This window comes from Heterodontus francisci, chromosome 18 (assembly GCF_036365525.1).
Source record: "Heterodontus francisci isolate sHetFra1 chromosome 18, sHetFra1.hap1, whole genome shotgun sequence".
Classification (NCBI taxonomy): Eukaryota; Metazoa; Chordata; class Chondrichthyes; order Heterodontiformes; family Heterodontidae; genus Heterodontus; species Heterodontus francisci.
This window is the reverse complement of record NC_090388.1, coordinates 42,912,924-42,926,360: the sequence shown is the minus strand read 5'-3', so window position 1 is coordinate 42,926,360 and position 13,437 is coordinate 42,912,924. Positions and strand designations below refer to the sequence as shown.

The window sequence follows — 13,437 nt, the reverse complement described above, 5'->3', positions numbered from 1 at the left end:
GGATTCTGAACGAAGATAACGTATACTACAGCTGCAAGAGAAAGAGCCTCCCAAATGTTTGCACAGGTGCCCCAATTCAACAATATACACTGTTGCATGCAAAAATTGAAGAATTAAGTCATTTGTTTACAAAGAAAAATACAAATACACCTTATATATTATTGCATTTTGTATCCCTTTGTATTATTTGCATCATATAATCCAGAGTAATACTTGGCTTTGATCAAAAATGGAAACAATAACAAATTGTTATCCCGATTGCAGGAGACTAAAATCAAAAAGACAATCCTGTAAAGCCTCTTTTCAAAACTTCCTGGTGGCAGCTCAAAAGCAAAAAGGCAGAGGCTGGGGACAGATCATCTGGCCATTCTTCAAGCCACAGCACAGTATGATGCAAAACAATAAAAAGGATCTTTTTAAAAAAATGTTAGGGGAAAATGCAAAAATCCCAAAGAAAAGCTATTAAATCTGCAGATGCTCATTTTCTAATTATTGTATAAATTAAGTTTCTGTTCAATTATTTAGTCAAAATATCTTCAGTATAATTCATTCAGTATGTTAGCAAATCCTACATTAATCAAACACTTTCTACACAGATAGTGCTGTTAAACGCTAATCAAACTAACTGGTGTACCTCCTTTTCAAGTTGCATCTTATTTAGTAAATTATGCTCTCCCAACATAATATTAAAGCAACAGTCAATCTAGCCATTGAGTTGCTTGTAGTCCAACAACACAAAATTCAACAAAATTTAACTTCTACTTTTAGGAATTTCGAATGGAAATCAACTGGTCAAAGAAAGACAGGCTTGCATTTATATAGCGCCTTTCATGACTACTGGACGGGCCAAAGCGTTTTACAGCCAATGAGATACTTTTTGAAGTGTAGCCACTGCTGTAATGTAGGAAACATGGCAGCTAATTTGCGCACAGCAAACTCCCACAAACAGCAATGTGGGACTGATCAGATAATGTTTTTGTGATGTTGATTGAGGGATAATTACTGGCCAGGATATTGGGGATAGCTCCTCTGTTCTTCTTCAAAATAATGTTGTGGGATCTTTTACATCCAGCTGAGAGGTCAGATGGAACCTCGGTTTAACGGCTCATCTGAAAGACGGCAACTTTGACAATGCAGCACTCCCTCAGCACTGCACTGGAATGTCAACCTAGATTGTTGTTCAAGACCTGGAATGGGACTTGAACCCACAACCTACTGACTCAGAGGTGAGTCTGTTACCAACAGAACCATGGCTGACACTAGTCAAAACTTGGCTATTTGTTTCATTAATAAAAAAGGTTAATAATACGATAAATACACATACTTGCCCACAGTTATGTGAAAATTTCCTGCTACTTTGTTGACATATAAGTGTCCATGTATCCTGCAGGCATCGTGTGGATAAGATAATCTATCTTCTCTGAAAAAAAAGTAACAAGCATTTTCATTGTGGTCACTAAATTTGTAGCAAGCATTAACCACTCAGCTGGGCATAAATACATTGGGCACAAAATCTAAATGTTTTCACACTAAGCTGCAGTCTCACTGAGAGGAGATTGGAAGAGCAGTTGATTGTGGGAACTGGAAGTGTTACACTGTTGTACTAGGATGTGAAAGGTCAGCATATCAATCTGCAATCTCGTTAAATCAATGTTAAGTATAACCTTGTAGTAACTGAAACCTCGATTACCATTGAATCTGCTACTTATAGCCCCTAAACATGATGAACATGCAAGATTAATTTTCATCAACTTGTCAGTTATATAATCATTTTGCAGGCTGGTCAAATCAAAAAATTTAACAGAATATACAGTAGGAGCTTCATGGAAGTTTATGGACAATGCCCATATAACTTTTAAAGCCAGCTGAGAAAACTTCATTTAAATGTAGAGAAAAAAAATATAAGTAGCTATCCAAGTCATTTTTTTAAATTATCTGGAATAATTTAATTTGTTTAGTTCAGAGGTACTCAATGAACATTTGGTCAAGTGCCACAAACTCAAGCAGCAACTTGTTAAAGAGTCACTCTCACAACCTGCCCATAAAGCTTTACTTTCGCCACATACACTCACTTAAAAAGATTAAATTATGAACTAGATTAGCGTTTAGTTCCATAAATTAGTTGTGCATAAATTATGCAAGTCTCAACAGCCCTCAACCATTAATCTTCTCCATCTAAGTGCTATGGGGATGGGATGGGAATCTGCCTTCAATGAAACATACTTTAGCTATGGGCCTCTGACAGCAGTAGATTCTATAACATTCCTGATCATTCAGTATTCCATATCTTTTCTCATTGTGAACCAAGTATTGAAAAGATGGCTTAGTCACATGAAAGCCTATGCCTTTATGACCTCCTTTGGTAGGCGATTCTAAAAACTGATCACCCTCTCAGTGAAGTATAAAAGTGTGGACAGTAAATTCAGCCTCTTTCAACCATATGTAATGCTCGTTGCAGACATTTTAACCAAATTTTGCACAAAATGTCAGATTATATTGACTAAATCAGATCACGTGAGTTGCTACTTGGCATACCATTCTATTGGCTAGCGTATAATGTTATGGACTGAATACCCAACAGAAAGATCTCCAATATTTTGGACAGGGTTTTTGGGTGTTTAGCCGCATGACATACAATAGGATTGGGAGTTCCAGCAGTATAAGGCAGGATTAACCTTGACATCAGTGTTTGGAACAGGACTGGTGCCAGCTGCAGGGTTTGGGGTGGAATTGAGATTAACATTTCCTGCCCCACCTTTTTTATTTATTTTTTTTTATTTTTTATTTGTGCACCTTTATTTTTGCAATGCTTTAATGAAACTAGTTTCACATAGATATTTGTCCTGTGTCACCGGCCAAAATAAAGAGTCACAAAAGTTACAATTCAGCAGTTTTTAATCCTAGTTCTTATGTTGGCACACTCTGAACTTCACATTTCACTCAGGATAGAATCTATAACACTGACTCAATAATAGATTCCATAGGGTTCAATACACAACTATTTCTGATTTTGTCAGTTTAGATACCTTGATGGCAATACAGTAGGGGAGCCTTTAAAAGCACTTTTGAATAAAAGGTCTTGAAGAGAATGTTCCTCTTGTACTTTTCTGCGAATCTTTTGAAGTGTTCTAAAGAGACATGAGGCAAAGAAAAATCAGAAACACCTACCATATGACAATGCATTGATTATTTTTAATTGAGATATCAATGCTCCATTTATAGAACTTATCAAACTCATCTTCCAATAGTTCTGTAATTAATCTCATGAAATTAGGGTGGAATGGCCCAGAATAAAGTCTGCTGTCATAATTGGCATCAATAAATCACTACTTTAGATTATGACACTTGCCACTTGTTGAATTGTTAATCTGATCAACAAGGTGTCCTGGAAGTGCTTCCTGAGGGAGAAAACAAAAATGACAAGGCAATGGATGTTGTCTTGTGCATCCCCTCAACCAGTTAATCAGTTATTGACAGGACCTTTCAAATGGTTGACTGGTAACAAGAGGGAACAAAACAATATTGGCGAACTTTAAATGCAAATCATATTCCATTAAATTGTGGCATTGGCCGGAATTTTACGACACCCCTCATACAGCAGGATTGTGATGGGGTGGAGGGGCGTAAAATGGAGCGGGAGGCTCGGGGGACCCTTCTCGACCTGCTCCCATTTTACACAGGGCGGCAGCGGCAAAAAACAGCCTGTTCGCCCCAGGCGGATCAAGGCCCTTAAGTGGTTAGTTAATGGCCACTTAAGGGCCTCCGCCTGCCGCCACGGGGATTTTACCCTTGGTAAGCTGGCGGCCCAGGCCCAAGAAAAGCTGGCTGTTAAAAGTAGGTGGTTTTCTGACGGCCTGGGGGCAGTTTATTTATTTATTTAGAGATACAGCACTGAAACAGGCCCTTCGGCCCACTGAGTCTGTGCCGACCAACAACCACCCATTTATACTAATCCTACATTAACCCCATATTCCCTACCACATCCCCACCATTCTCCTGCCACCTACCTACACTAGGGGAAATTTACAATGGCCAATTTACCTATCAACCTGCAAGTCTTTGGCTGTGGGAGGAAACCGGAGCACCCGGCGGAAACCCACGCGGTCACAGGGAGAACTTGCAAACGCCGCTCAGGCAGTACCCAGAACTGAACCCGGGTCGCTGGAGCTGTGAGGCTGCGGTGCCCCTGTGCCCAATGGAGGGCTATTTCCGATGCCCCAACCACCCCCAATGTCCAACACGCCCCACCGTCCCCCCAATTGACCAGACTTGCCTCACCAGGGCCCAACTGATTGCCCCAGGTGAGGCCCCTAAAACAAACCCATTGTCCGGGGCTCCCAGACATATTCTGTCCTCAGCTGGGTTGCAGTCCCAGAAGTGGTCATCGCTCCTGGTGGCGCTGTTGGGACAGAGAGCTGCCGACCCGTGACTGGCCAGTAGTTCCATTAGGCGGGACTTCCTGCCTCAATGAGGTGGAAGTCCCGCCTCAGACAAATTAAGGGCCTGGGAACCGTAAAATGTGGTCTGGATCCCCAGGCCAGGCAGAGGCTGGATCGCCAATGACTTTTCAGTCGGTGGACAGCTCCGGTCCGCCGAGGGTAAACTTCCAGCCATTGTCTCAGCTGCCAGCTTTTACCAAATTCACTTCCAGATTGAATACAAATGTTGGTGGGGTTGGGGATGCGTGGCATGGAGGCGGAAGAGATGAAGCGAACTGTAGGGGATCATAGATCGAGTTATAATAATTGCTTCGCTGCAGATGAAATCTTAATGAATATCTTAAAGACAAACATTAGCACAGAAATAAATGGAGGAAAATATTGGAGTTTCATTTTAAAAATTAGATACTTGGTGTCCTGAGTTTATTTTGGAAATCAGACATACCACTTAAAAACTGCATTATCTATTCTAAAACCAGGTGGGTGCTGCTCCCCCTGCCCAGCAACAATGGAGCAAGAGCTCCCAATAAGCATATTTTGCAATCATTAGCAGGGCTTACATTTTCTGCCAAGAAAAAGAGATTTTAGGGCTGCCCTTTAATATGCATAGGAGGGAGACAACGTAGTACATCCAAGGGAGGTCCACCTAGCTCATGCATCCATAAAAACACAACAATCCCCAATCACAGCACCTAGCTGGCTGTTAAATGTCTTCAGAGATTTGGCTTCCACTACCCTATCCAGCAGATATTAGTTCTGAGCTCCCTCTTTACTAGTGTCCCCTTGTCCTGCAGTCATGATTTAACTCTTTCTATTCCATCTTATATAACTCCATAAAATTGCCTCTCCTTCGAGGAGAGAAAGGTCTAAGATTTCCTAACTTTTCCTCATAACTCAATCCTATAATTAAACCAATTTGGCATTGATACTACCCTGCAAGCAAGGTGCAGCAAGCCAAAATAACAAGCACAAAAGCCGCAAGGCCCCAGGTTTCATTCCTGCTTTCTGCTGAATCTCAGATACAGTAGTAGTTACAACTGATTTAAGTTCAATTCAGCTAAAGGAAAGAGAATCCACTATGAATTCTGCTTCTAAGTTCTATTCAATGAGCTTTGCTGAAAATGCAACGTGTAGATAATGGATGGGGACAGGATTAAACAGGGTAGAACAGTTCGCTGACATTCATTGATCAGACGTTCGCACTTGAAGAACCATACTCCTGCATGAATCAGTGCCTCCATGAGAGGAGAAAACAGTACTTGAAGAAAACTAAAAACAAACAAACTGCAATAAGCAATGAGTAACTCGGGAGGACCAACTATAAATAATGCAGCGATTACTTTACCACAAGCTGAAAATGATAACTACATATAGATACAAACACACATCTTCAAAATCATAGCACTAGATCTCATTGCTCATTTACAGTTAGACGTAAAAAAAAATTTGAAAAATTGTTTTAATTTATTTTAAAACTTGGCTCAATTTCAAGGAACTACATGACAAAGTTTTAATTTATGGCAGTAACACCAGTGTAAATAGAATTCACATACACAGATACAGCAAGCACAATCAGAAGTCTACTTTTCAAATTCTGAATTATTAAACTAAATAGTTACAACACTGTCACTGACTATACGGATTAACAATTATAAATAGAAAGGTATACTTATGTTCACTGCAAAATGTTACCTGTTCTAACTTAATCCAGCAGAGAATCCCAAAATAATTGAGTGCAAGGCCCTGGTTTGCTTATTATTGACCATTATTATTTACTCAGTTGAAGCTATTTAAATTGTTTACAAAAATGATTAGAAAACCCTCAAAGAACTTGAGCCGTTTTCTAGCACTATTATGCAAGAAACTGCTCTAGTAGTAGGCAAATATTATATTACTAATGTTACCAGGAACATTAGTTACAAGTACAAATAGCTCAGAGAGCCAGAATTTAAAAAGCTGTGTATCTTACCTTTGCCACATTCTTTGACGTGAAGATAATTCAAAAACAGTCTGTATTTTTTTTTTAAAAAAAGACACAAAGCTGTCAATTATGTAGAACTCAGTAGCAGACTCTTATTAAAACATTTTTTGTGATGACAAGCTGTATGCCATACAAAAACGTAAGGAACTAAATAGTGTCACAGAAATATTTTAAAAGGCTCTATAAACTCTGACATAATAGCTACAATAAAATATTTTTTGAAATGCATTCCTTTGAGACTGCATAAAATGGATTCTGATAGTTGAATATTCAATCCATTACTGAAATGAATACTGAGCTGTATGTTACATCAAAATACTGCAACAGAGTGATAGGACACAGTGTTCCTGTACTCACGAGTTCATGATGATAGAGATTATCCCAATACAAAGGGATTGAAAATTGTGAGGAGCCAAATAGTTCAAGTGCAGCTTTGTCAAAAGCTTAGGAAGAAATCTCCAGATTCTCAACTGAGTAATAGTATACATAGCGGAGGAAGCAGAAGAACAAGTTTTCTCAGTCTGCTTTCAAAGAGCTTGCAGAGGTGCATGTGTGAAAGGCATGAACAAGAGGGTCTTATTCTTGAACCCCTAGGACAATTAGATATCATGTAGTATGGGCACACCCCTGAACGAAAGACATTTAGATTGCCTGCAGAAGTTAACAGTATTGCTGCACCCATGAGAAAATCTAAGGCAAAGACCCTTAGCAGCGAAGTGGTCAAAATACATCAATCATGGTGCTATTTTAAAGTGCAACTTTAAACAGCTATACGTACCGGTTCATATTTCAACCCTTCTGAAGCTGCCACCATAGTTTCAGCTAAATCTAGGACATCTGCACCAATATCTGTTTAAAAACAAAAGTACTATTTCAGTTATTGTTTACATAGCTCCATGTTGCAATCGGCTGTAAGCATTAACATCCTTCACTATACACACCTTTTTTAAAAATATAAATATTTAAAATAACTTCACACAATTGAGTTCTGCTTCAATGATTAGGAATTTCAAAGGCTTTCTGAACCAACCAAGTTCATGCTTTAATTAGAAATAACTGCAACAGAACAGAATGTTTCAACGTACTCAGCACAAATATCCCAAACACTGCAGCTGTGTTTGTACATTGTTAAAAGACTCTAGTGTTCATTTTTGGAAACTTATTAAAAGTCAGAGCTATGATTTCTACAGTTTATTGACAAATAAGTATTGTATGTAATGATGGAGGTTCTTAGCAACTTTGGAATTGCTATAATAGGATGCCGAAACACTTCAGTTTTAATACTGATAAACATGTTATCCTGAATCCAGTAAAAGTTGCATATGCTGTTCCTTTAATCAGCAGTAACTTTGCACAATAACTTGATTTTCCCCTCTAAAACTTCAGAGTATCAGCCTTCCATAAAGAGCTTCTGCTCTTAGTGTTACTGGTCTAATGACCAACCTTTTACTCTTTGCAGTGCTAACACCAAGAGACGAGACTAGATTTATTTGGCTGCTTTTGGACTCCCACCAAAGGAGAACAGCCATTCATAGATGACACATTATTGGACCGGTCTCCTGTTGGTTGCCAATCATCTGAGCAAGGATCAGCATCCTTCTGTCTTCCAAACCTAACCCTAACTTAGATTTAACACCGCTGTCAGTATGCTCCCCACTCCTGGCAGCTTCTCCTTGCCAACCAGAAACTGTGCGCTAGAAAAGCATTTTTTAAGTAGGTTTTTACCAGATCGAAAATGTGACCTGCAACTTTACCAACATGAAAGCATGTGTGAAAAAGATCATCTCTGAGCTTTGCATGAAGTCTCCCTCTCTGTGCGTCACGTTACAAGTGCCAGACATCCTATGTGTGCTTTGCACCAATAGTAATAGATTCTCTAAATTTACACATGCTATCCTTTGAGCTCCTCCTGATGCCTGGAAGATATTGTGCAATAAATTTCCAAGTCCAAGGTAACCAACAAACTGCATTCTTGGAAACCTCCATCCAGACATTTTGAATACGAGGGTGATCTTTAGTGTGAAAAAAGGGCAACCCTCTTTTCCTGCCCTTTCTCAATATCCCTACAATTTTTCTTCAAGTATTTATTCAATTCCCTTTTGAGGACTACTGTTGAATCTGCATCCGCCACCCTAGCAGGCAGTATATTCCAAATCGTAATCACTCGTTCCATAAAAAAAAAGTTCTCATGTCACCTCTGATTCTCTTGACAATCACCTTAAATCTGCATCCTTGTCATCGGCCCTTCAGCCACAGGTAAGTTTCTATTTACTGTATCTAAACCCTTCATTATAAGCACCAATTCTCTTAGCCTTCCCTGCTCAGAGGAGTACAATCCCCAGCTTCTCCAGTTTATCCATGTAGCTATAATCCCTCATCTCTGGAACCATTCTAGTGAATCTCCTCTGTGCTCTCTCCAAAGGCTTCACTTCCTTCCTAAAGTGTGGTTCCCAGAATTGGACACAATACTCTAGTTGGTGCTGAACCAGTGTTCTCCATAGGTTTAACATAACTTCCTGTCTTTCGTACTCTATGGGCTGGATTTGCACTGTGGGGCGGGGAAATGGAAGTCAGGACCGTTTCCGGGTCCTGAACCTGCACAGAAACAGTTATCGGCCCAGAGTTTCAAGGGGGTGTCCCTTAGTTGGGATGGAGAAGGTTTGGCGGACAATTAGCAGCTGTGGGGGCGGAAATAGAGACAGGTCTGCTCAAGTGCGGGCGCAATTTAAACACACCACAGCGGCCATTACTGTGGCTGCCGTTTGAGTGCTGTTACTGCAGACTGAGAGAGCAGACAAGATTGGAGTTCAAGAATGTCTCAGGAGAGCCAAAGGCCTAGAACACCTGACTCAAAAGGCATTTCTCCGCATCATCGATCTCCATAGCAATACATATGGAATGTCCCAGATAGCAATTTAAGCTCCAACTCCAAAACATCTCTTTGATTTTGGATACCCACATGAATAGTTAATACTACTAACAATGACAGGGCAATTCCTTTCAGATATTCTGGCCACAGTTTCCCAACTAAACGAGCCCACCTGTTGTTTTACGGCTCTCACCTCTCCAACTTTGTCCATGTAATCACACATGAAAAGATCTTTGAAATAAAATCACTGGGTGGTCCTGCAACCTTTTTAAATTCTGGAATTCCAATGATCTCACAGCTACATATTTAATTTCCCCAAAACTAAAAGTGATCTCTAAAATAATACAAACCACGAACTAGATGATCGTAACAGTACAATCGATCATGCTTTGCACCTTGGGAAATACAGCGATGGAGGTAAAACCCACTGCCCTCTGTGCCTGCGAGGCCCCATCTGTCTCGAATTGAATGTACTGTCCAGCTCGGGCAAACAATTGAGATGCAGTGGTGTGCAGCCGTTTGCGAGATGCCATTAAGGTCCGTAGCTGATCCTTGGAAGGAGCCAGAAGCGAAGAAGTTCAAGGCCACAGTGGCTTTGACGGCTACTGGCAGAGCATAGTGACCTGTTCTGTGAGGTGTGAGGTCTTTGGCTATGAGGGCACAGATGTATGTGACCATTTGCCTGGAAAGTCATAGTCTCCTGCGGCACTGGTTCTCAGTCATCTCCAGGTACCTCAGTCTTTGGCGGTAGATCCTCTGCTGAGGGTATGGCCGTGTCCTTCCTGCCTCTCGATCCTCTCCCCTGCCCTCTGATGCTCAGGGCTCCGCCCGTCCTGCTGGGGGTGTTGCTCCTCATCATCATGGGCCCCAAATCTGAGAGCCGCACCCCCATTGTCAGCTTCAGCCTTTCTTGGGCTCACATCACCCCCTATTTGTGTTTGGCAGCCTTGTCCCGTGTTCTTATGCCCCCCACAATGCCAGGAGGGTGATGACCCCCAGCACTACCTGAGCACTTACTGCCCACTCTCCCTGCCACCTGCACTGCATCAATGGCACCTACCTCCCAATGGGCGAGGCCTCCTCTGTGCCAATCACCCTTTTATGGGGCCCAGATAATTCCCTGAGGAGGCCATGACTGGCTCCCCACCTTGTGCCCACTTCCATTCAGCTGGTCTGCCCCAGACAGCACATGCAGCCCTGCAAAAATCACGACATCCACCTTAACGAGCTCTTTAACCATCTTAATTGACCATAGTTATGGATTCAGCAGGGTCACGGAGCAGCCCTGCTGAAAGTGGCCGGCACCAGAATCGGCACTGAGAAACAAGGATGCTGGCTGGCACTGGTATTTTTAACCCCTGTCTGCCTCCGTTTCCACCTCTGGTAGGACCCAAAAATTCAGCCCCATGTCTCTATTCACAAAGCCTAGAATCCCATATGCTTTAATTTTTTGTTACGCTGTCCTGTCATTTCACTGATTTGTGATAAAACCCTACCCCAGGTCTCTCTGTTATTGCACCAGTGTTCCCTCGAAGCTGTGTGGGCATGCAGCAATCTGGACTGTACCACATAGGAAACCAATAGGCTACACACAGCAAACAAAAATTTGAGGGAACATGTGTGTTGCAACTCCTTTAACATTGCACCATTTAGCTTGTATCATTGCATGCTTCCTACCAAAATGCACCACCTCACACATTTTTCTGTTGAATTTCATCTGCCATTTCAGTATTAAGCGATACTGGGGAGGTCCCATATGGAGTTAGGTTGCAGATCAGCTATGATCTCACTGAAACAGGCTCGAGGGGCTAAATGGTATAATCCTGTTCCAATGCCATGTGTCTGCTCATTCCATCAGTCTGCCTATGCCCTGTTGAAGTCTATTTGTACATTCTTCACTGTTTACTACATTTCCAAGTTTCGTGTCATCTGCAAATTTCAAAATGTGCACCCTGTACCCCAAGTCATGAATGTACATCAAAAAAGAGCAGCGGTGTTAGTACTGAACACTGGAGAAAATCACTGTATACCTCCCTCCAGTCTGAAGAAACAGCCATTCACCACAACGGTTTTCTATCCGTTAGCCAATTTTGTATCAGTGTTGCTACTGCCCCTTTAATGACAGCAAAATTGAAGCCCTAACAAGCCTAATAAGTGGTACTTTATCAAACACCTTCTGGAAGCCCAAATGCACAACATCAACTGCATAGCCCTCATCCACCTTCTCTGTTACCTCATCAAAACATTCAAGTAAGTTAATCAAACAAGATTTGCCTTTAACAAATCTGTGCTGGCTCCCCCCTATTAGTCCATGCTTGTCGAAGTGGCTGTTATTCCTGGATTAAATTTTCTAAAAACTTCCCCAATGATAAACTGGCTGGCCTATAATTGCAGGTTTAGCCTTCCTCCCTTTTTTGGAACAAGAATATTTGTAATCCTTTAGTTCTCTGGTATCAACCCTGCATCCAAGGAGGATTGGAAGATTGTGGCCATCACCCCTGCAATTTCTACCTTTACATTCCTGCAATCTAGGATACATCACCATTGAAGCAAGTGACTTATCCACTTTAAGTACTGCCAGCCTTTCTAGTAACTCTTCATTTCTATCTCATTCAGTATCCCGACAACCTCTTTACTGCAGCTTTTTTAAAGTTCTTTTTCTTAGTAAACACCGATGCAAAGCATTAATTTAGTACCTCAGCCATGACTTTTACCTCCATCAACCCTAATGATCACCATTTTGGTCCCTAATTGCCATCACTCCACTGGCAACCCCTTTACTGTTAATATGCCTATAGATGACCTTTGAGTCCCTTTTATGTTAGCCAGCAAACTATTCTCGTACTGTCTCTTTTCCCCTCATTTCCTTTTTCACCTATCCTCTAATTTATATATTCAGCCTGATTTGCCCCTGTATTATCAATCTGACATCTGTCTTAGGCCCTCTTATTTTGCTTCATCCTACTCTCTAGGTTCATCATCCAGGGTGTTCTGGTTTTGGTTGCCCTCCCTTTCCTCTTTAGACTGCACCCAAACCATCTTCTCTTTAAAGACCAGCCAATACTCTATTATAATTCTACATTCGAGGCTTTGACTCAAACTTAGTGGACCAGATCTCTACAAATTTGTTGAAATTAGTCCTCCTCCAATTAAATATTTTTATTCTAGGTTGTCTCTTGTTCTTCTTCATAACTAATCTAAATCTTATGATGCTAAGATCACTATTCCCAAGATGCTCTCCCACTGTGGCATTCTGCATTTGAACCAAGGCAGGTGGGGTTGTTGTGTGAACAAGCAGTGTCCTAATGTCCTTGCTAAGTTTCTTAAAATACTTGTCTTTTCATGCTTCCTTAGGAGCAATGTGTACCACATTCAAGATGCACTTTGACAGCAATTCCCAAACCCATGGCCTCTACCACCTAGAAGGATAACGGCAGCAGGTGCGTGGGAACACCACCACCGCCACCAAATCATACATGCTTTGTACATACATTGGGCAGATATTGTTGTCCCGCCGCTGGAAGTGGCGGCGAGTGTAGAAAAGGTGGCCGCCCATGTGGGATCCGCACTGCCACAAGGTATATTCACAACACTGCACCTCCTCCCCCACCCCCCCACCAATCATGTGGCGGCGGCATTGGGCGACACCGTTCATGGTGTCACCTGATGCAGGAGCAAGTGCTGGCACCATTTTTCAAAGGCTGCCAGCCCTGCAGACAGTTCAACAAAATGCAGAGTTGACCGCTTCCCCACTTCCTTATACAAATAGTGCAGAGTTGACCCCTTACCCCACCCCCTGCCACCCCCACATACAGTACATAGTGCAGAGTTGACCCTTTCCCCAGCTCAGTGGCACCAGCTTTTTCTCGATGGGAAAGTGAAGGCGCGCAAGTGCCGCACGTCGTGCTGAAGATTGGGAACTGAAGGTAAAATCGCTGTAGGTTACATTTAAATTAATGCAAAGATCTAATTAGCATATGGAAAGCAGTGTCCTGTCCCGCAGAGTGGCGAAGGGGCCGCCATGGACCTTCCCCGCCGCCGGGAAGATTGGGCTTGGCAATCTCAGCGTCGGTTCCATGACGGCCGCTGCCGCTCCGATTCTCCAGCCCCACTCCACCACAGAACCAGACGTCGGGCCGGGAACAAAA

The 13,437-nt window shown here is 42.0% G+C and overlaps 1 protein-coding gene across 4 annotated transcripts in view; it reads right to left on the bottom strand.

The window, feature by feature from the left end:
* The window catches only part of ergic2 (ERGIC and golgi 2), an 84,533-nt gene that overhangs the window by 47,338 nt on the left and 23,758 nt on the right, over positions 1-13,437 (bottom strand). For all 4 annotated transcript variants that reach the window (XM_068050608.1, XM_068050607.1, XM_068050610.1 and 1 more), the window contains 4 exons: positions 7,199-7,269; positions 6,409-6,449; positions 3,027-3,128; positions 1,325-1,420 (listed from right to left, as the gene is read on the bottom strand). In XM_068050608.1, the coding sequence (XP_067906709.1) occupies positions 1,325-1,420; positions 3,027-3,128; positions 6,409-6,449; positions 7,199-7,269 (310 nt within the window). The remainder of the gene's footprint in view (positions 1-1,324; positions 1,421-3,026; positions 3,129-6,408; positions 6,450-7,198; positions 7,270-13,437) is intronic.